General features: G+C 36.6%; 1 protein-coding gene across 1 annotated transcript in view; it reads left to right on the top strand.

Annotated features, from left to right (window-relative positions):
* Positions 1-22,957, top strand: part of ADGRV1 (adhesion G protein-coupled receptor V1) — a 440,955-nt gene that overhangs the window by 59,162 nt on the left and 358,836 nt on the right. Inside the window, exons 25-33 of the mRNA XM_072958404.1 lie at positions 1,451-1,531; positions 3,223-3,362; positions 4,909-5,518; positions 9,147-9,362; positions 11,042-11,257; positions 11,950-12,194; positions 13,393-13,574; positions 14,373-15,184; positions 17,206-17,415. Of these exons, the coding sequence (XP_072814505.1) occupies positions 1,451-1,531; positions 3,223-3,362; positions 4,909-5,518; positions 9,147-9,362; positions 11,042-11,257; positions 11,950-12,194; positions 13,393-13,574; positions 14,373-15,184; positions 17,206-17,415 (2,712 nt within the window). The remainder of the gene's footprint in view (positions 1-1,450; positions 1,532-3,222; positions 3,363-4,908; positions 5,519-9,146; positions 9,363-11,041; positions 11,258-11,949; positions 12,195-13,392; positions 13,575-14,372; positions 15,185-17,205; positions 17,416-22,957) is intronic.

Below are 22,957 nucleotides of genomic sequence, written 5' to 3'. Positions count from 1 at the left end.
CAAATATTGTCCCAGAGTGATATTTGTGATCATGGTGATACTTGTGATTTTGTGAAGAAACTTCTTCCCATATCTCTAGAATACGCATTGTTAATTGGGCATGACTGCTCATTTGAAAACCAATTTTGCAGTTTCTTAAGTGGGCAATACTGGCAGAGAATCTGATCCTGCCCACCTTGAGTGGGGACTGGAGGTAAAGGAATCCAGACGCTGGCCTCTGCTCCTCGAGTCATAGCTGGGCCTGCCTAAGACGTGAAATGGCTTGTAGAGCTAAATTCTTTTGCGGGTCAGGGGAGAAACCCTTATTCCACACTGTTGTGTCTATAAAACTGATTTTACATATGACAGCAGTCTGAGTAGATGTTTTATGCTAACCAGAGCACTTTGGTGTTAGACCTCACCTCTCTTTCTCATAACTTGCGGTTAATATGGAAGCAAAGCCATGCACTGGACAGTCCCTGAAATCCATTTTCCCTCTTGTAAGTCGCTAAGATAATTTCAGGTTTTGGGTGCCACAAATTCTCAAGTCTGGTGTATCACAGTCCTTTTGAGGGGAGAGCAGGGCAGATCTTAAACAAGCATGTCAATCAGAGATCCCGTAGAAGGTGTGGATGTGGTCTCTCTTCTCTTAGCTCTTCTTTTCCACTGTGGCCTTTGCTGCCCTCCCTATCTTCTTTGTTTGCAAACGCTTGGTGAAATAATGGTTGGCATATGAGATGTACTGGAAGTGAAGTTAAAACCACTTTCTCTTTATTATAGTCTTTATGTATTGCCAGGGTACTTAATTTTCTACATTATTATTTATTTGATCTTTAGAGAAGTTCTGTACAAGGCAGCAAGCGCCTTTTATAGGTGAGAAGAGTGAGGCACCAAGAGGTTTAGTGATGTGCTGAAGGTTTTATAGCTGGTATCTCTTGCAGCCAGGGCTGAAGCAGGGTTTTCAGACTACTTGTCTAGGGTTCTTTCCAAAATGTCAGTGGCAAAAGGGTGATGAGATCTGAGAATGGTAAACATTGTGGGGATTTAAATGTGTGGCTGGAGGGAAACAAAGTTTTCATTGGTTGTTGTCAGTGTTAAGGTGACTGTCACACGTGTATAGGCCTGAGTATAAGCTGTTATATGCACAAAAATACTAAAAGTGTTAATAAAATTTACATTGTTATAAGTGAAAATCTAAAAATAAAACCAGATAAATTGGCAGAAATCGGAAATGCCAGTTACAGCCTACCTGGAGTATTTCCTGAAGCTCTGAATGAAAGTTTCCTAAATTGGTAACTTGACTAATACTGTACTATCACCACTTAATCTGGTTTTTATGGAACAATGCATGTCATTCGGTGAATATTACTGTATTTGCTCTTTGCTGGATATGTTTTAAGAGCTCTCAATTTTCTCTTTGTGTCAATGTGTGTTGTGTGGGTTGTGTCTCTGTCTATTTTTCCTTGTGAAGGGACTGATCTCTTTAGGGCTGATGGCAGTGGTAGTGGTGATGGGGACATGGAATTCTTCCTTCCAACTATTCACAAACATGGTAAGCAGCTGTTCCAAGGTCCTTTACTATTTTGCATTTTAACTTTTCTTTTTAGAGACAATGATACTAACCATTTATTGATACCTACTATGTGAAGGTCCGTGATATATTTTATCTCATTAACCAGTACAACAACTTTATGAAGTATTATTTGTTCCATGTTATCGTCACCCAGCTAGAAAGTGATCAAGTCAGAATGAAGTCCTTGCCTGCCTCCAAAGCCCAGACTCTTCTTTGTATGAATCTAATGCAGTTTCCTGATCCCAATTGGAACAGAAATTTTGCTTGGTATCATTTACAAAAGTGATTATTGAAAAACATTTTACATAGTTTTGAATACCTGAGAAGGAGATAAATAGAACATTTATATGTTGGTATAAAATGTATCATACTGATTTTCTTTACAAAAACAAATGGGTCGGGTGGGAAGGGACAGACTGGGATTTCAAAATTTGTAGATACTGACAGGCATATGTAGAATAGATAAACGAGATTATACTGTATAGCACAGGGAAATATATACAAGATCTTGTGGTAGCTCACAGCGAAAAAAAATGTGACAATAAAAATATGCATTTTCATGTATAACTGAAAAATTGTGCTCTACACTGGAACTTGACACATCATTGTACAATGACTTTAACTCAATAAAAAAAAGTTAAAAAAACCCCCAAAACCCAAAAAACACAAATGGGTCTTTATATGTAGCTTTTAATGAAAACAAATGGGAAGGGAAATTAGAAAATAAATGGGGAGAATAAGTTGCCAATTAATGGGAGGAAATAGTAAAAAAAAAGGATCCCTTTTGAATTAGATTTGTATACAAACCTGATTCAGCTTTTTATCGCAAGTATTTTTTCATATTAAGGGGGAATACATAGAATACTTATTCTCTTTAGGGTGAACTCTTTCAGACTCTCAAAAAGATTCTCTAAAAAGATTCCCTAAGAGAATTCCTCTTTCTCAATGTCAGGTTTGATACTCTAGTTTCAGAACTCATGTTCCTACCCCTCTCATTCCTGACTTCCATCAGTGCCTCTTTTAACTTCGATATTTAATTACTCTCCTACTTTTGGGATTGTTTATTTTCTTGTCTGCATCCATTAATACAATGGAAAAGTTGAACATACTTCTTAGGAAAAAATAAAATACTTCTTTAAGTCTTGGCATCTTTTTAGTTAGAGGACTTGGACTCTTTGAGACCGGGAGATGTAGATCTATAATATAATATGATGAAAAATAGACCTAGAATTAATGCATGCTTGGAAACCAAGAGTCTGTACAGTCAGGTTAACGGAAATCATAGGGAAACTACTGTTTCCTAAAGGTAAGAGTCATTTTGGCTCATGTTCTTCTGAGGTCAGTAAAGGTCGTGGGAGACTTTCCTCATAGACTCTATGTGGGAGAATGTTCTCTTTCATAGAGAAGAAAAAGAAAAACAAGTTTTCCTTATTCATGTCCACTGCTTATGCAGCACTTGTGTATCACGTTGGTGCCAAAAACAGAGAAAGGTCATAAAAGCATGAATACGTGTGACAGCCATTTGTGTCCGCCTTTCTTTCTAAAACAAATTAGAACCTTACCCAGTGAATGGTACAACTCTTTTCAATAAGTTGTTCCTTGCTTTTTCCTTTGGTTTGTAAATTACTGATTAACATTTATTTGCTATCTGTTGGAACTTACTCATGCAGCCAGTTTAGGAGTGGCTTCCCAAATTATTGTCACCATTGCGGCCTCTGACCACGCTCACGGTGTATTTGAATTTAGTCCTGAGTCACTCTTTGTCAATGGAACTGAACCAGAAGATGGGTACAGCACTGTTGTATTAAATGTGAGTACATTTTTTTTTTCCTCCAGTCCTAGACACTTTCTGTTCTTCGAACATTGTATTATTGTGTTGTGTTGGGGTAGATTTTTTCTGTGTAAGTGGAGGGGAATGAGTCCAGTGGCACAGACAGTTCATTGATAATTGAACAGTGATTTGACATTTGTCTTTGTTTTGTTTTGCATACAAACTCATTTTATGATTTTGAGGGTTCCTGACTCTTAGGAATACAGTGGAGATGTACTGCATAGATTTATATAGTAATTCAGATAGGTGATGGGAAGAAACATCTCCAAAATCTCATTGGCTTACTGCAACAGAGATTGATTTTTCACTCATGGTATACGTCCACCTTAAGGTGGCAGTCATCCATTACTCAGGGCTGAAGATTGCAGAGACTACATCTCAACTGGTGCTTCTGGCTTCATGGAGCAGGGAGACGTGGATGTGGGAACTGCACATTGGCTCTTCAGCTTCTTTGTGGAAGTGATTCATAGCATTTCCATCTACCTTCTTTGGTCAAATCAAGTCACATGACCATGCTGATATAACTGGGAAGAGAGGTGCAATCCTGTCTTACATCTCTCCCAGAGGGAAAGAAAATCTCCAAAATTTGTTAACAGCAATAATGACACCCCTTTGTGGTGTGTGTGTGTGTGTGTCTACTCTGCTTTATTCCAGTGGAAGTTAAGTAGGAGTCGATTGTTAAATAATTCAGAGGAGCTAGAAGTTTGCTCAGCTTCCTCAGATTTTCTACAAATGATGAAGACAAATAACTCAAAATATATCCTTTCTGTACTCCTATGGCAGATCTTCTGTAAACTGTTGTGGAGTAAATTCAACACCTTTAGAAAGGATAACTAATTACTCAAGAAAGAAAAAAGAAGGATTAAGGGAAAGCATCAAGTTTTGTAAAATTCCTATCTTGAATTTTATTTTTAGCCAACACTCACATTTTAAGTATAAATAAAAATTACTTTGAGTGTGGACTTAACTTGAAGTGATTTTTTTTTTTAGGCTTTTCATCCTTTAATATACTGTTGTTGAAAGCATTTTTCCTTCTTAAATATATTTTATATAATCTTGGGTGAGGTTACATTTTTTGGTGAATTTGTTTTTCATATTATATTTTACATACTATTAAATATAATTTGTTTTAAAAGTGAGTTTTATGGCTAACTTTTCAGAAAACTATCATTCGTCTATTCCTTGCAATAAAGTATATACCCTCTTTGCAGTAAATGTAGACATATTCATGAATGTGCTTAAATATAGTATGTTGTTAATTATATTTGCTTTGTTACTAATGTATGTCATAGTTGCAGAAATGATACAGCTGTAGTTTAGTTAGAAGCTAAAAATAGTCCATGTAGTAATCACTTTTTAAGTAATCACTTTTTAAGGGTCTTCAAAGATGGGTAGTACATTGTCTTTAAGAATGTTGGATTCTCGACAACAGCTTATATAAAACAATAAAAATTTAATATCCTGTTATCATTCTATATGTGCAAACCTCTTCCTTTAACATATTTTAATATTAAATATTTTAAAGATCATGAGAAGTCATGGAGCCCTGTCTCGGGTGACTTTGCTTTGGAGCATAGACTCTGATCCTGATGGTGATCTGGCCGTCACCTCTGGCAACGTCACATTTGAGATGGGGCAGAAGAGCGCCAACATCACAGTGGAAATACTGCCTGATGAAGACCCAGAGCTGGATAAGGCATTCTCTGTGTCCATCCTCAGTGTCTCCAGTGGCACTTTGGGACTTCGTATTAATGCCACATTAACAGTTTTGGCTAGTGATGATCCGTGTGGGGTCTTCATCTTTTCTGAGAAAAATAGACCTATTAAAGTGGAGGAAGCCGCACAGAACATCACGTTGTTAATAGTAAGGTTAAAAGGCCTCCTGGGAAAAGTCATGGTCACGTATGCAACACTGGATGATATGGAAAAACTGCCTTATTTTCCACCTAATTTAGCCAGAGCAACTCAAGGCAAAGACTATATACCAGCTTCTGGATTTGCTCTTTTCAGAGCCAATCAGAGTGAGGCAACAATAACTATTTCAATTTTGGATGACGATGAACCAGAAAGGTCGGAGTCTTTGTTTATTGAACTACTCAACTCTGCTTTAATAGAGAAAGTACAGAATCGCCCAAGTAAGTAACCATTAGTGTGTTGCTATTATTATTAGGGGTAAGAATCCTGAAACAATAAATTAAGAATTTGGTATGGTAGAAAATTACATAAAAATAGTAAGCTCTAACTTGGAAAGCATCCTCTTATTAAAGTGTATGTATAAGGCAAATGGCAGTGGGGCAGTTGAAGACATGAAATCATGTTGAAAAGTCTGTTGCATTCCCAGACTAAATTTTTAGAAGTGTCTATGTAATCCAGTGTCACTGACCTCTAGTACTATATACTATATATCGTAGCTTCCAAAACATTCTGGAATCAACCTGGTGATTCCAAGGACAGTCCTGGTAGCAAGATCCTGAGTCTCTCTTGTGCTAATCCACTCTGGAAGATTCCTTAACCAACAGTCTCTTTCTATGGGTGAGGAGCACTAGATCTGGCAGCTGATAAAGGAAGGGGGCCAGGGCCATGCAGTAGTAAGAAGTCCTGGAAATTTTGTTGGTCACTGTGACAGCTGAGAAGAAGGCACTGGTTGAGGATAAGGATGAGGGATGGGGAAAGTAGCAGCCACTTCCACTGGGGTTGTGGCCCAGTAGCATTGTAGAGACTCGGGGGCTAATAGGAGAGAGCAGGGCCTGAGCTTGTGAAAATGAAAGCAGTGATTGCTCCTTAGTTTGTTCATTAGTCACATCTCTCTAAGAAGACATAGAACTTTAGAAAGGAGTTTTTAAATAAAGAGAAAAATTTAGATTTACTGGAATGAGACAAGAAAAGGAAAAAAGATTGGTGATATTAATTTAATATCAATTTAATATCAGTTTTAGGATAATATTTATAAATAAAATATATTAAATGAGTTTTATATATTGAACATGTAATAAAACCTTCTTAAAGAAATTGGAATTAAATAGTCCAAAGAGTTAGATTTTAAGATCTGCATGTGTTCTGTGTTCTGCCATATAGATTAAGGTTTCTTACAAGTAAATTTCTTCACCTTACTGTAACTGCTGGATGAATATATTGTATAGTGAGTAACGTTCTTGCCTCAATGTAATTGTAGTCCATGGTTATAGAAGGAAATTTGCTTTTTAAGACAATTGCTAACATTAAATTTTCAGGTTATAGTCCAGATTAAAATTCTTACACAATAACCCATCCATTTTTTTGTTAGCAAGATTTAGGATCAGTTATAATAATAAATAGATTGAAATAAAACCCAGTAATTAGTCCTATTAAGTAAAAAATCATAAAATATAGCCTAGTTTTCAGGGAACTCACAGTTTACTGAGTGAGCTAGAAATAAAACTGAAAGTGAGGATCACATAGAGCAGTGTCTGAGGGCTGTGGGTGCTGGTGTCAGATAACTTATGTTCACAGGTATAGTCATAAGCTGTTGCACATAAACTTTTAAAGCCCCAGTTTCCTTATCTATAATACAGAATTAATGGGGCTTAAATACGATAATTATGTGTGAAAATGAACAGTGTCCTACATGTGGTAAGCATTCAATAAATGTGAACAAGTATTATTAATAAAGTGGTATATGCAGAATATCAATGCGCTGTGGGATGGGAGAAACAGTCCATGTGTATTTTATGCTTGATACGTTTCTTGAACCAGGCAGCATGCTTGGTGGAGTTCAGAATAGGCATAAGCTATGACGTGACATAATTAAAAAACAATTAAAAGCATTAGAAAGAAAATAATCAATGTTAAAAATAAAAAAAAAGAAAAATTACGTGCAAATTTGGGTGATACCATTTCACACTTTAAAAGGCAAATCAGTGTAGGGCTGATAGGGTCTCTGTATTCTGTCATCACCAGCTTTCAGGAGAGCAGTGTGAGAAGACTGGTGATGAGCAGGCATGGGGCAGGAGGAGCAGTCGTGGATAGATGGTTTTATCCCTGGTTTGATGAGGAATTGCATATTGGGAGCAAGGATTAGACAAACCCTTACAGAACGCATCTCAGTTGTGTCCACCAGGTCCTAGTATAATGCCTTAGCTGACCTCATCAACACCTTTGTGCCTCTGATTCCTAATCTGTGAAATGTGGACAGTGTTACCTACCACATAGAGATGCTGTGGGAAGCAAATGACTTGATGCAAGAAAGTACTGAGAATAATGCCTGTCAGATGGTGCACACTCACAAAATGTCATCTGCTTGCTCTGTGTTGCTGCTCCTTTTTTCTAATTTAGTTGAATTTAATTATGTTATATTGATTTATAGTTTATGGTTTTAACTGTGATATAATTTAGCACAGTCGGGGCCTCTATCACTGAAATTAAATGGTGTCATTGCTTGTATTTAGATTAAATTGTCTGAAAAATGTTAAATTTTATTCATTATCACATACTTCCACATACCAACATTGTTAGAGATGTTCTAAATATGAACTCAGAATTGTGTACTTGTAATAAGAGTTTGTTGATGCTTCATTTGTGTTGAAAGTTTACTTTTTATATTGTTTTGACAAGGGTGCTGGTTGGAAATGAGTCTTGAGAATAAGTCAGGGAGAGTTTGTGAAAGGTCTTGTGAAATGACTTCAAAATAAGTTCTGCTTTCTCTAAGATCAGTGGAAAGTAAGAAGGGAGTCTTAAAAGTAGGCTGTGTTGCAGGTACTCGAGTCCTGGCTGGTTCACAGACTTGGCGGGCGAGGAACACTGGCGGAGCCGTAGGTGCCTCTGACGTGTCTTTATTGCGGAGAGTACACAGGCTGCAGTGGCGGCAGCGCAGGTGGAAAGTCCCGCCCGCCAAAGCCGGCGCCTAGCCAGCTACGTGAGCCACGTGGACCATCCACCGCGCTTGCGCAGCACAAGTGATTCCGTACCAATACATGGGGCCTGCGCATGCGGTATAATATTGCTGCGTCACTGGGCTCTGGACGTTCGACGGCGGAGTTTGACCGACTCCACTTTCCTTGCACAGGCTTCAATGCATGCCCTCACAAGCTTAAGGGAGCGCATTCTGTTTTGGCAGTGTTGAGGTCGCACTGAAGCCCATTCTGCTTTCTGGACAAGGTAGCTGAGTGACTTTTAACCCAAGTCGGGCAGGGAGAGCAGGTTATTGAGGGAGGGCCTTGAAGCAGGGAGAGGCAGTGATCGAATTAGTGTGTGGTGATTTGCAGCTGGCCTTTGAGGAACTAAATTACTTTCCTACTCACCTTTGTAACTGAAATGCTGTTTTAAAAATTTATAGCATGCTGGTAACTAATTAGAAGAGCATAATTTTGTAGGTTTCATCATTACCTATTGTAATATTATGCAGTGATGACGAATTCTACTCTAATCATTTTTTACCTTTTGACAAATTTTCAGTGCTTATTAAAATTTAATATCTTTGTAGGGTAATAAATACTTGTTTTAAACAAACAAACAAACAAACAAATAATCTTTTGCTAAGGATTCTGTGATAAAAATCTCCGTAGAAGCTACCAGAGAGTTGAGACTTTCTCTTTAATCTATTTCTGTACCCCTAGTGTCTAGATTAGTGCTGGCTCTTAGAAATGGATGGCTATTTTTTAATGTAAATAGTAGAGAGAAAGCACAAAATGATGATCCCATTTGGCTTCTGGATCTTGCTGAGGCTTCTTGATGACTTTTGGCCAGTTCTTAGAATTTTGATGTATTAGCTTTTCTTCTGTCTTTCAGTTCCAGATTCTCCATGCCTTGGGCCCAAGGTCGAAACTATTGCTCATCTAATTATCACTGCCAATGATGATGCGTTTGGAATTCTTCAGCTCTCCGTACCAGTGGTTCGAGTGGCAGAAAATCATGTTGGACCCATTATCAATGTGACTAGAACAGGAGGAACATTTGCAGATGTTTCTGTGAAGTTTAAAGCCGTGCCAGTAACTGCGATAGCTGGTGAGAAAGGACAGCTAAGGAGCAGTGGAGTGTTTAAGAGGGAAATTATATCCTTGATTAACAAAGCCACTCAAAGATGTAGTTAGAGAAGTCAACCAGAAAACAATAATACTCTTGCATCTTTTTAAAGGCACAAATCTAGAGTTTTGTTTTGTATATTTGACATTGTTTTTGTAGAATTTGTGAAAGCTGTTGGCAAATTAAAAGCTATGATGACCCGGATATGCACAAACCAGTGAAATTTAAAGCATTGTTAGGCTTTCTCTGTGTGTACTTTCAAGTTTTTTTGGAAGGAATTCATGTGTAAACTATACCAGGGAATGCAGGATAAAATGTGCAGCCATGATTGCAGTGCTTGGCAACAGTCGTGTCTCTCAGCCCATTTATCTGGATTATTTATGAAGGATGTGGTAGAGGTAATGATTAGCATTAACTATTTTACCTTTAAACAGAAGGATTTCATTGCCTAATGCAAACATTAGGAGACTGCCTTCTTTGGTGGTGCAGTTACAGTATGTAGAGGGAGATTTGCCTAGGAGCTGTTCAGTTAGAATCTTTCTAGTATGTACTCAAAGGACATAAGTGTGACTCAAAGGATGGGGTAATATACTTGGTTTTTTGAAATAAATCATCTGCATATGATACTTGCTTGAAAACACAATAAACCAGACTCACCTAGTCTCTAAGTTGTGTGTGTGTGTGTGTGTGTGTGTACGCACATGCAAATGCATTTGGGGTTGGAAGCCCAGAGGAATACCTATCTATAGGGGGCTTTACACACTGATAGATGGTGAGGATTGAACTGTGTTTTAGGAAATTAGCCCCCAAGCTCCTTAAGATGCCTCTTTCCCTTTCATTTCACTGTTTGGCCAGAGACAAGACCACCCTGAGTGGTGTAGTAGCAGCTTTTAATCCAACTTTGTTGAAAAGTCCGTAGTTTCCAGTTAATAGGATTGATGATGCTAACAGGCCCATCTCTGTGCAACAGTGTGATTTATCTCCTTAATGAGATCAGAATTCTAGTTCTGTTCTTTGTTTTTAAAGTATTGCATACATTTTTTTAGAATTCTGTAGATAATGGGCCATTTTGTGGTAATGAATGACACTTTGTGCATATCTGTATCTTTGTCTATGTGTCTGTGTCTATATTTGTATCATTTACATGTGTATGTAGCAGATAGAACAGATTATGTAAACATCTTTCTAAAAATGAAGGCATGACTATATATAAAAACAGACTTTAAACCCCCTCAAATTTCTTCTGTATAGCACAGGGAACTATGTTCAGTATCTTGTGATAATCTTTAATGAAAATATGAAAATGTATGTGTATCTATGCATGACTGGGACATTGTGCTGTACACCAGAAATTGATACCTTGTAACTGACTACAATAAAAATAAATTAATTAAAACAAATTAAAAATATTAAAAAAAAAGAAATGAAGGCATGAACTTGAATACTCAGGATGTCTTTTTCATTATTTTTGTCGTATCAAACCTATTTTTTCTTGCAAGAGAGATAAAATATTGTTTAGAATAACTCTAGTCAGTATCTTCAAAAAAGTCTTTTGAAGTATGTCCATGAAATGTAGTATGTCATAGTATTTCCCTCATATATGGGATGTTTATTGTCATATGTTAAAATAAGTCTTAGCATTTTGCTTTTTGTCTTTGTAGGTGAAGATTATAGTATAGCTTCATCAGATGTGGTCTTGCTAGAAGGGGAAACCAGTAAAGCCGTGCCAATATATATCATTAATGACATCTACCCTGAGTTGGAAGAATCTTTTCTTGTGCAACTGCTTAATGAGACAACAGGAGGAGCCAAACTAGGGGCGTTAACAGAGGCGGTCATTATCATTGAGGCCTCTGATGACCCCTATGGATTATTTGGTAATGAGACTAGTCTGTGTCTTTTACTTGTTTGCATAGATTCAGACAATGTACACTTGTCTGTGTACATTTCTTTATCTTTAGTGACTCAATTGATTTGATCATGTTTCCTTTTAACCTGTTGTCACTGACACATAGAACACTTGTGTACTAGCAGTGGTTAGTTGCCATTAAAAAAAGAAACCAACCTCCTAGCAAAAATCTGGAAATCACACACTTTTAGGCTTTTAGGTCAGATCTGGCTCCTAGGTGTATTTGGTGAATCTTTAAAAAACTAATTTAATTCACAGAACTTTCTTAATTTCTGGGCTTTCTTCATAATAGAGTAATCTGGCAACATCAAGCCCCCTTTCCTGCATACCATCAGTCATGGGAGCAAAATGCCAACTGCCAGGCTTGTACTATGCAGTTAGCCACAGAGCTCACTAGACCCACTTCACATTGACTGGTATATGCCTGACCCCTGCGGGCATCTGAGTTTATGATTTCTGCTTCTGTCATAATGAAAAATAATTTGGAAGATTTGGCAGGCCTGACCAACTTGTGTCACAGCATGTTTCCCTGATTTTGTGGAGTTCAGCTTCCTAGATTGCTCAGGGGAAAAAAGAATCGACTATAGGATGGCAATTGGTTAGCTCTCCCTTGACTTGGTTTCACTTTGTAATTGAAATTAACTCTGCTTTGCCCTTTAGGTTTTCAGACTACTAAACTTATTGTTGAGGAACCTGAGTTTAACTCAGTGAAGGTAAACCTGCCAATAATTCGAAATTCTGGGACACTCGGCAATGTTACTGTTCAGTGGGTTGCCACCATTAATGGACAGCTTGCTACTGGCGACCTGCGAGTTGTCTCAGGTAATGTGACCTTTGCCCCTGGGGAAACCATTCAAACCTTGTTGTTAGAGGTCCTGGCTGACGACGTTCCGGAGATTGAAGAGGTGAGAGGAATGGCTAGTCTAGAATGACACTGTGAATTATATCTTGTCTTATAGTGACTAGAACAGATGACTGTTACTGTGACATTTATAGAGGTGTCCAGTAAATTATTTTTGCAAGAATGTTCAAGTTTGGTACTGTGAAAGTGATCCTTACAGACAACAAATGCAAGAATATTCTAGAAATAGATCTTGTACACATACCAGTTTACTAGTATAAGAATTTTTTTGGATACAATTACATATTTTTCAATATTTTGCTTTAATGATTCAATATATATATAATCTGTCATAAGTTTTGCTGTATTGTTCCATATAAACTCTTAATTTGTTTATATTCAGACTCCCTTTTGGCTTGAGTGTGGGCCAGTCGGTCTTAAGTATAGATTTTGATTTTCCACTCATTTATTCTTCAACAATTTTGAGAATTAACTATGTGACAAATACCATGCTAGATTTATCTTCCTGATACTTGCTTTTCAAGTTGAAGAAGCAAGGTGGCAGATAGAGTCTTAATGGGAAAATTGATTCATCACTAGCATATATTGGCTGAAGATCATTTTATTTTATGAAATTCAAGTATTATTAAAACCTAGATCTCATAAAATTACACTTAATAGCATTTATTTTTTAAGAGTGTCAGATTTTCATAGAAGATAAGTCCATAAAATTTCATTTGAATGCTAATTGTGTCATTCACTTCTAAAATATTAGATATTAGTTAATACATATAAAACATTTTCTTTTCTCTAAATTTAGGTGAATCATATTTTTTTGTTTTAAATTTTATCAGAGAATTTCCATTTATGAGAATGTGGGAAATAAAGCATAATAAATTAACTATTCACAAAACACGCATGCAGTATTTTCCCTAAGTGAAAGAAGGTATAGGATATAAAAGTGTATTATTGAAGTGATAAACATAAACAGCATCTTAAAATTGATTGACAAGATTATATAACAGCATATTAAGAAACTTGAACAGCCTATATTTCTTATGTGTAATCATGCTCTGTTACTAAAGTTGGTGGTGGATTATTCTGTTACATGCTGGGTTTGTAAATGTAATGTAGAGGTTTCTTTATATTGCACTCCATTTTGTTCTGTACTTGAATGGATGTTATTGATTTTTTTCCTGCATCGTTTTTATTCTAATTTCAGAGCCAAGATTCTGTTAAGGAAGTTTTCACTGTATTTTTAGGTTATCCAAGTGCAACTAACTGATGCCTCTGGTGGAGGTACTGTTGGGTTAGATCGAGTGGCAAATATTATTATTCCTGCCAATGATAATCCTTACGGTACGGTAGCCTTTGTTCAGTCGGTTTATCGTGTTCAAGAGCCTCTGGAGAGAAGTTCCTGTGCTAACATAACTGTCAGGAGAAGGTATATGAGATGGCTACTTGTGTCTGTGGGGATGATGGGAATTGTGGGGTGGTGGGAAAGGATCAGTTAAGTAATTTAAGTTTGGTAGTTTTTATGTAATGCGAATTTTTTATAGGTTATTATAGTTTGTTAATTGAATCATGCCTCTTAATACAAGAAGCTCATTGTGTTTATCATGCTTATTATTAGTGAAATGGATTATACATCATAGGGCTTTCCAACCCCAGAAATTCATTGCTTTAATCTGTGATTTGTTTGAATTAGAGCTTAACTGCAACTAGCTTCTAAGTTAAAGAACATTCAGGTGCCATATAAAGTGGTTGATTTTCAGGTTCTGTTTTTTCTGCATTTCTTTTCTGAGGCAGCATACAGTTCACTGACCTCCTTCAGAAATAGAAAATATGTGGTCTTGTGACCTGGTGGCAAATAATTACATTTCCTTAAAATGTACTCCTGTTATCATTGTTACTTGTTCCAGTGAAATCTGGCAATGAAGATCCGTTTTCTAATTCTGTTTGAAGATTCTCTAATGGTTATGATTTGCGTATCTTCCAGGATACTTCTGTAGCTTGGTTAAAAATAAGCATTGTTTGATCAGAAACTAGCCAGGTATCCTTACATGAGAGAAAATAATGTGAAAGACAAATGTGATTAAGACGCATAGTTATGCTTGTCCTAGTACTTGATACATTTACAAAAAAAGAGTGAAAACCGCCATCAGCATTCTCTTCGCTATATGTAATCCCTAGATTGCTTTGAGTGCTTAACCTGTCTTTTAATTGTCGCTCCACGTTTTAGCGGAGGGCACTTTGGTCGGCTGCTGTTGTTCTACAGTACTTCCGACATTGATGTAGTGGCCCTTGCGGTTGAGGAAGGTCAAGATTTACTGTCCTACTATGAATCGCCAATTCAAGGGGTGCCTGATCTACATTGGAGGACGTGGGTGAATGTCTCTGCAGTGGGGGAACCCCAGTATACCTGTGCCACTTTGTGCCTCAAAGAACATGCATGCTCAGCGTTTTCCTTTTTTAGTGCTTCTGAAGGCCCCCGGTGTTTTTGGGTGACATCATGGATCACCCCAGCTGTTAACGGCTCAGACTTTTGGACCTACAAGAAAAACATGACCAGGGTAGCATCTCTTTTTAGCGGTCAGGCTGTGGCTGGTAGTGACTATGAGCCCGTGACAAGGCAGTGGGCCATAATGCTGGAAGGTGATGAATTTGCAAATCTCACAGTTTCTGTTCTTCCCGACGATTTCCCAGAGATGGATGAGGGTTTCCTAATTTCTCTCCTTGAAGTTCATCTCATGAACATCACAGCCAGTTTTAAAAACCAGCCAACCATAGGACAGCCAAATACTTCTACAGTTGTCATAGCATTAAATGGTGATGCCTTCGGAGTGTTTGTGATCTACAGTATTAGCCCCAATACCTCAGAAGATGGCTTATATGTCGAAGTTCAAGAGCAGCCCCAAGCCACAGTGGAGATGATGATCCACAGGACAGGGGGCAGCTTGGGTCAGGTGACAGTTGAATGGCGTATTGTTGGTGGAACAGCTACTGAAGGTTTAGATTTTATAGGTGCTGGAGACATTCTGACTTTTGCTGAAGGTGAGTGATGTTCTAAATGAATTTCAGTTCTCCCTGACAAAGTCATTATAGTCCGTTTTTATGACAATGTTCATATGAATTCTAACTGTGTACACTCTTGCTGATACGTAAAAGTGCATGATAGTTTTGAAAAAAAATGGAAGTTAATTTGCTTGTTAATATGTAGTCTGATATATGTAGACTGATATATGTAGACTGATAGGGCCCGCCATGTGTATTTTGTAGTTTATTAAAAAGAGAAGATTTTTAGGGAATGTGTGAATTTTATCCTTTTTATTTGTGGTAGAGAGGCTTTAAGGAAATGTAGAGGCCATCTGTAAAGCAAGTTTTACTTTTGAAAAGCAAGTTACAAGAATGAGCCATGTATCTACAACCAGACATGTGGGTAAGAAGTATTGGTAGCTAGGAAAATGAGTATTATTTGGGAAGCTTTTTCATATGCACTAGACAAATCAGGATAAACCTCCAAAGAGAATCATTTTTAAGTATAAATAGTATAAACCTTGCTGACTTCATTCATGTTAAATTAGGCCTAGTGATAGATCAACTTACAATACTGTCCTTAGATTTGGATGGGAACACTGTTTTAAATTTTCGTGAACAATTAAATTATAGAGAACTTGACAATAGTTAGAATTAGGGTCAGATTCACTGATTCTTTTCCAAGGCTGTTTCAGTCATCTAATTCTTGAAAATTTCAGAATTTCATATATTTAATATAGTTTTCTTTGAGTAGGAGAAACGTATTTTTACTGAAATCATTGTTTAAATCCTGATTTGGGCAATTATAAGTTTTATATATTTTTTTAACATACTGTTTTTCTGATTGAAAAGTAATGTATACTCATAGAAACTTAAGGTTATTCAACAAAATGGGGAAGTAAATGTCATTCACAATTTTATATCTTAGAGCAATTCATGGCATCTTTTATCATTTAACTTTTTAATGCATATACTTTTTTGGAAACAGTAATTGGGGTCATGATGGATATAGATTATACTTTTTGAAACATCTAATAAGCATTATATTTTACAGAAAAATTTAAAAATACTATAAAACTTTTCTATAATGGTTATTTTCTAGTAATTGGTTTTGGGAACAGTGGAATAATGATATGCTTCTTGTGGGGGAGGGGTCCACAGATTGGTGATTGGTAACATTTTTCCCTATTTCAAAGGAAATAATGAAAATTTAATGAGGAGGGAGTGGAGATGAAAATTTTAAGTTAGGTTTTTTTACTGACTTTGGTAATTACAAAGAAGTTATCATGTAAAATAATAGCATTATACAAATTAGTGTTACCGTGAGTTGTAACTTTAGTCTCACACAAAATGGCCTGTAGTTTATAGCCAACCTAAATTCTTAGATAATCCATGCTCTCTGGAGGCACTCTTGGTCCTGCCTCTTTTCTTTAAGGTCCACAGCCTGCAAACTGGTATCTGATGGTGTCATCTCATCTGGCTTCTGGAAGACTTACCTCATTTAGGCGGGTTCTTTAGCTCAGAATTAATCATCCTGTTTCTGTTTCCCATTTTGACTGCTATTCCCTAAGCATTCCTGGTCTTTCAGGGAAGTATCAGCTTGATTACCTGAAAATCGTTCTCAGTTTTAACACCGGAATGAGAATGAGACTCCACTCTCCTAAAGGGAGCTGTTTCTAAACAGAAGATGCTTTAGAACCTCTTCCCCTACCTAGGTCATTGTTCTGGGCTAAAGACCAGGAAGTAAAACCATGATTCTTTGAAATAATTCTACCCTTTAACTTTATATAATTCAAAATGTCCTTTTCCACAATCTGTCCATATTAATGAAATTTTAGTGTCTTATATGTGAAAGAGGATAGAGATTAACATATAACATTTGCTTATGGTGGCAACTATATTGCTTGTGATACTGAACTGTTGTAATTCACTCACGTATTTTTGCTTAACTTTTTTTTGAAAGAAGTTGTTTTGGGCCTTTATAAGTTCTCTGTTGATGATTTTTCTTACTTAGGTTTTATTCCATTAATTCTTTATAGGTGAAACCAAAAAGACAGCCATTTTAACCATTTTGGATGATACTGAGCCCGAGGATGATGAGAGCATCATCGTCGGTTTGGTGTACACCGAAGGCGGAAGTCGGATTTCGCCCAGCTCCGACACCGTCACAGTGAACATTTTGGCCAATGACAATGTGGCGGGCATTGTTAGCTTTCAGACAGCTTCCAGATCTGTCATAGGTCATGAAGGTGGGTTCCTTTTTTTGTTGTGCACATTCATTCTCTTTTCCATGGATGCCATTTTTTGTCTAGTCTTTTAAAGTTTCCCATTTTAAAAATTCTTTCATTATTTTGTACAGCTGGGTTTGTTAATGTGCATGGAGCTTATTTGGGCTGGGGCTGTATGGTGAACTGTTTAACTAGATTTAGGAGCCTTGCAGATTGATATTGTGTTCTAGCTTGCCACTCCCCATTAGTGTGATTTTGAGGAAATTAGTCAAACCTGGGATGCTCAGCTTTCTCATCTGTCAGATGACGGGAAATACAACTTCCTTCATAGGTTTCTGTGTGTGGATTAAGTGAGCTAGTAAGTGTGACATGCTTAGCATAGTTCTGATCACATAGTGTGTGTGTGCTCAGTGGTAACTGTTGACATTAAATTGTGAAACATTGGCCCTCTGTACAAAACAAACAGTAGTTTGTAATCAGTGAATATATTAGCCTGGATTTTATGTTTATTTGTTTGTGTACTTTATGAACAAAGTGCCAAACTAGAAAAAATTATAAAATCTCCTTTTTTTCCCTTAAAGAAACAATAATTTCTTTGGCTCTTAATATTTTGCATCATATTTGGGTTTACATTTTTTAGGCTACTTTTTGTTTAAAACATTATAGCAGTGTTTTTGTCTTTGAATAAGTCAGTTTGAGATAAAACTCATATTTAGAGTCTGTGTTTCATTATAATTTCTGTTTAAAAAGATAATTATACCTCAAAGAGGTAATAGATGAAAAGGACATAAATCCTGCATTTGGATTTTGATTTTACAGATGAGAAAACTGAGACACAGAGAGATTAAGTGACTGGACAAAATCATATAGCTAGTTAGTGGCTGTGCTGGAAACTGAATGCATTTTAGTGTGCATCAGCTCTTACCTTACGTACTTCCAACTTGCAAGTTTATTTAACTTAATGTAATGTCTGAGCCATTTTCCAATGCTCTTTATTAATGATTTCAAATTTCATGTTGTCATAGCAATAGTGAGTAAAAGTGACTAACAAATTGCCCTAAGTCCAATCTAAAGACAGATCAGCAACTCTGAGAAAATTATTTGTAGTTTAATACAAGTAAAAAGTCGCTGCCGGAGAGGTTAATCTTAATAATAATGACAACAGCAATAACATTTATTGAGTGTTTTCTGTGTGCCAGACATTTCACATCCATTATTTCACTTCATTTTAACAGCAGAGCTATCAAGTAGGTATGATGATACACACCGGATTTTCACATAAGGAAACTGAATTTTAGAGGGACGACCTAGCATGTAGTTATTCATGGTAGAGTTTAAACCTAGTGCTGCCTGAACTCGAAGCTTATGCGCTAGGGCACCTTGTGAGAAGAAACTTTGTTTTGCCTTAGCTTGTCAACTGCAGCACCTGACAATGCAGAAAGTTTGGGTAAATATTTCAGGATCTGAGTTGGAAGAATACTGAATTTGTGTAACAGTGTCCATGTGAGAGGAGAGCATTGGTGAGAGAACCTGACCCTATCTTCAGCTAGAGGTTAGAAACTGGATTTTTGGAGATCATAGTTGAAATCAGGGAAATTAAAAAGATCTAAGTGGAGAGAGGAAGCAAAGCAAGTTGTCAAGGGTGGAGCTGTGTGGAACACCAGACTAAGGTGCTGGGAAGGGCAGAAGGCGAAGGAGAGAGGAGCGAGGAGAGGAGGCTCTGCCAGAGAGGTGGGAAGAGACCAGAGGAAGAGAGTGTCTTCATTAGTTATCAGAAGAGAAAATTAACTAGTGCATCTCGTACTAATATAGGCAACAAGGGAGATTAGATTCCCCAATGGGCTAGAGGGAACAGTGCTAACGCAGAGGAGTTTTAAAGGAGGACTTGGGATGGAGAGCAAATAACTAAGGATAACAAAATACAGGACCTCGAGGCCTCTGGGGCAGTGCTCCTCAGAGTACCGTCCTCAAACTGACATCTGCATACTAAGTGTCTGCTCCTGGTTGGTGACAAGTTGAGCTCAACAACGAAAGAATCTTTTCTAGAGACTTGTATAACGATCGCATTTTGTTGTGATATCCAAAAGTGATCTATATGGGCTTATATTTTGTATGAGTTCTTTTTGCCATTTAAATTATGTAGTAATTTATTTTATTGTGTTTTACAAAAATGTCAGTCTATAATAGATCAAGAAAACAAAAAAACAAACAAAAACCCCTTGTCCTTCACTGCATTAAATGTGGGAGGCACTGCCTTAGGGGATATTCTGCTTATTGGCTACGAGAGCAAGGAAAGAAGAAAAACTGGAGAAGACAGATTAAAGCGTAGAGAACTTTGGACTTGTTTTCTTGAAGAGATACAGGGAAAAAAGTAACGTAGAAGAAGACAACAAAAGTGTTAGCGCCATGGAGGGTATAAATAAATTCAGGGAGCAGAAAGGATTAGATTTAAGGAAGGACTTGAGAGCTAGACTAGGTATGTAATTTTCAGCAATATGATGGGATTTTTTTTAAATACAAAAATATTTGAATGTCCAGGATTACTTTAAAGAGATTTTAACTGTAAAACAGCTAGTGTCATAAAGTGGATCTTGTGAGAGTCTGGGTGGTGATGGTGGTGGTGGGTTGGAGGCTCTTCTGTTGAGCACCACGTCATCTTGGAGAAACTGCAGGCAGGGGTACCTGTGTTCTTCCCCTGAACGAATTTAACCTGCAAATCAGATCGTGGTCTTTAGTTTCCAACAGTGAAGTAATCTGTAGGAAGTGTAAGGAGGGCAAATGATGAGTCATTAAAACACATGGTTAAAAATCTGCTTTATCGTATCAGTCTATGAGCATGAGTTTGGTAAAGGAAATAAAACAGTGAATTGCTTTCATTAATTAGTACTCCCTAGACTTTTTACTTCTTCTAAATAAAAACTGAGAAGAATTTCTATTTTTTTACTCACTTTTCTTTCCCTTTCCTCCTAAACCTTTTCCTAAAGTCTAAATTAATTTTCTTTTTTCAAAAATGTGATGTTGAACCTAAGAATTCAGTATTTTGTGTGTGTATTCTTTTATGTTGTTGCAACATTGCCCAGAGAAATGTCTGTCAAGCACGTGTTTACAAAAATGAATTAATGAAAACTTCATGGTGATTCTTCACAGATAACTGCTGAACAAATGGGGTGGAAAAGTTCATGCCATGTCGCATGTTAACAATGTTAACATTGCTTTTGGCCTAGTGTTGGAGTTTCATTCATGTGATTAGATTTGAAATGTGGACTCTGCTGAACTTCTGGCTCTAGAATGCATTTTCAGTTCATGGGGAGAAATTGCCTTAATGTTTAATAATGTATTGAGTTCTCTAGAATCCTATTTCTACATTTTTGTCCAAAAGAAACTGGATAGATGCCCAGTGGTAAATATCACTTTCTTCCAAATGTAATCGGAAGAATTTAGAAATATGGGACAGTAGATTTTTACTGTGGTTACAAACTATGTATAGATGTGCTATTTCTAAATCTGTGTTGGATGTTTCACTCCACACAGCTCTGCAGCATCATAATCATTATGTCATGTTCAGTGGGTTTAAAAATTTTCCTTTTTTTGGAGGCAGCATGATTCTTTTCTAGGCAAAGATTTGAACAATTGTGATTCTTTAATAAAATATATCAAAGTGTTGTATTAGAAATACCTTTTTTTGTTAACTGTTCATATTGACAGTTTGTGCTTCACCTAATTCATATCTCTGTAATTGTTTTAAATTATTTTCTATTGTAGAGCACAGTCCATTTGGATGGTACCTGTCTACCATGTATACATGAATCTGTTATAATATGTGTCCTGTGTTTATTTTCCATTATTTTTATACGCATCATAGTTGATGTTTATCTTTGTAAAAAGAATCCTGATTTGTTTTAGAAACAAATAGATGAAACACTCTGGGTTATTAGAATGAATTTGATATTCATATTTCTTATTTGTGTTAGGCTAGGCTTAGAGCCCACATGGTAGATCTTCTGCTTTGAGTTAAAATGTGCCACCACCTTTCAGTGAGCTCTAGATTTCATATCAAGGTAATCATCCAGGAGTTAGTCAGACCCTCTGGTAGAGGAGGGTTCTCCTTAGGCCTTCATCCTGGGTGAAAACTAGAAGGCAGGTCAGTAAAAGTGTTTGTTACCTGAAAATTTTACCTTCCCTCTCTAGGACCTACCTTCTGTCCTTTCCTTATATTTAGAAAACTAAACATTTGTTTCTAATTTTTTCTTTTTCTTTGTTCTTTTACTCCTCCTCTAGGTAGAAGGTAGCTTTCTGGTAATTTTTCCTGGGAAGCATTTTAAATAGACCTGCTTCTTGGCAGTCGGCCTTAAAGGGGCAAAGTCAATACTCTGTTTTGACTGTTCGGAAAGTCTTCACGCTGTCCCCACTGTTGACCTGATTTGCAGTGGGCTTACAAGATTTATGTGTTTAAGGAATACGTGCTGTACCTTTTATGTGTGTGTGTTGTGTTTCAAACTGTGCTTCTCGCAGTATATTCATGCAAGTTACTTGCATGGTAACTTGTTAAATTTTCACAGGTGATACTAATTTGGTAGTATTAGACTGAGTATTTTTACATGTAATAAGTTTTTAGAAGGATTTTACTTTTTTCTCTCTTTGGCATTTTACTTTTAGTCTCACCTTTAATGGTGTATTTTTCCCAAATCTCTGTACCACCTTACAGCCACATTTTTTATTGCGATGTTTACAGGTTCCCCTTCAACATGGATTCTTATTGACCTACACTTTTTTTTGCCACTTGTATCCTCATTGCATTTTTAGCACTTGATAAAACTTCCATGATTTTCTTTTTGAAGTATACTTTTGTTTTGTGACTTTTTTTAAAATTCGAAAACCATGACTCTGTATACCTTTTTATTTGTGTCACCAGATAGTAAAGTAGGTGAAACAGCTTAATGACGCCAAGGCTCTGTCTGTGCCTTTCAGTAATAAACGCTTGAGGAATTCTGCATGGTGTACAATAGAGACGCCAGGGTTTTCCTGTCGTGCCTTTGCCTTTGTTCATGTGAGCTGTACAAGTATAAAAACTTGAAATGGTCTGGCGATTATGGCTGCTTCTACCCATCTTTCGGTTAAATCCTAACTTTTGGACACTCTGATTCCTATTAGCAATTCCTGTATGTTTCAAAAAACCATCATCCAAGTCCCAGTCTACTAATGTAATGACAATTAAAAAAATTTTTTTTGAATTGAAGCATTTAAAAATGTGTACATTAAACATTGAAGTATTTGAGGAAATCTTATTTAGAAATCTTTCTGATGTTTTTGCTTTCTTATATTTTCTGCTGTCCCCAGATAATTTATTGCATTAAAATTATATGTGCTTTAATTTAGTATGAAAATTTTATTTTGTTTTTTAGTAATTGAAATTAAGATAATCTCCAAATTAATTAATTTATGGTATTTTAATTTAAGAAACCTTTTTATTAGAAATAATTATTTAATTTTATTTTCTTCAAGAATAAAGAAAGTTCTAGCAGTTAAAAATACTTGGAAAGGGTTTTAATATTTCATTTTGTTT

This window comes from Vicugna pacos, chromosome 3 (genome assembly GCF_048564905.1).
Source record: "Vicugna pacos chromosome 3, VicPac4, whole genome shotgun sequence".
Taxonomy (NCBI): Eukaryota; Metazoa; Chordata; class Mammalia; order Artiodactyla; family Camelidae; genus Vicugna; species Vicugna pacos.
This window is presented reverse-complemented; position numbering and strand designations above follow the sequence as displayed.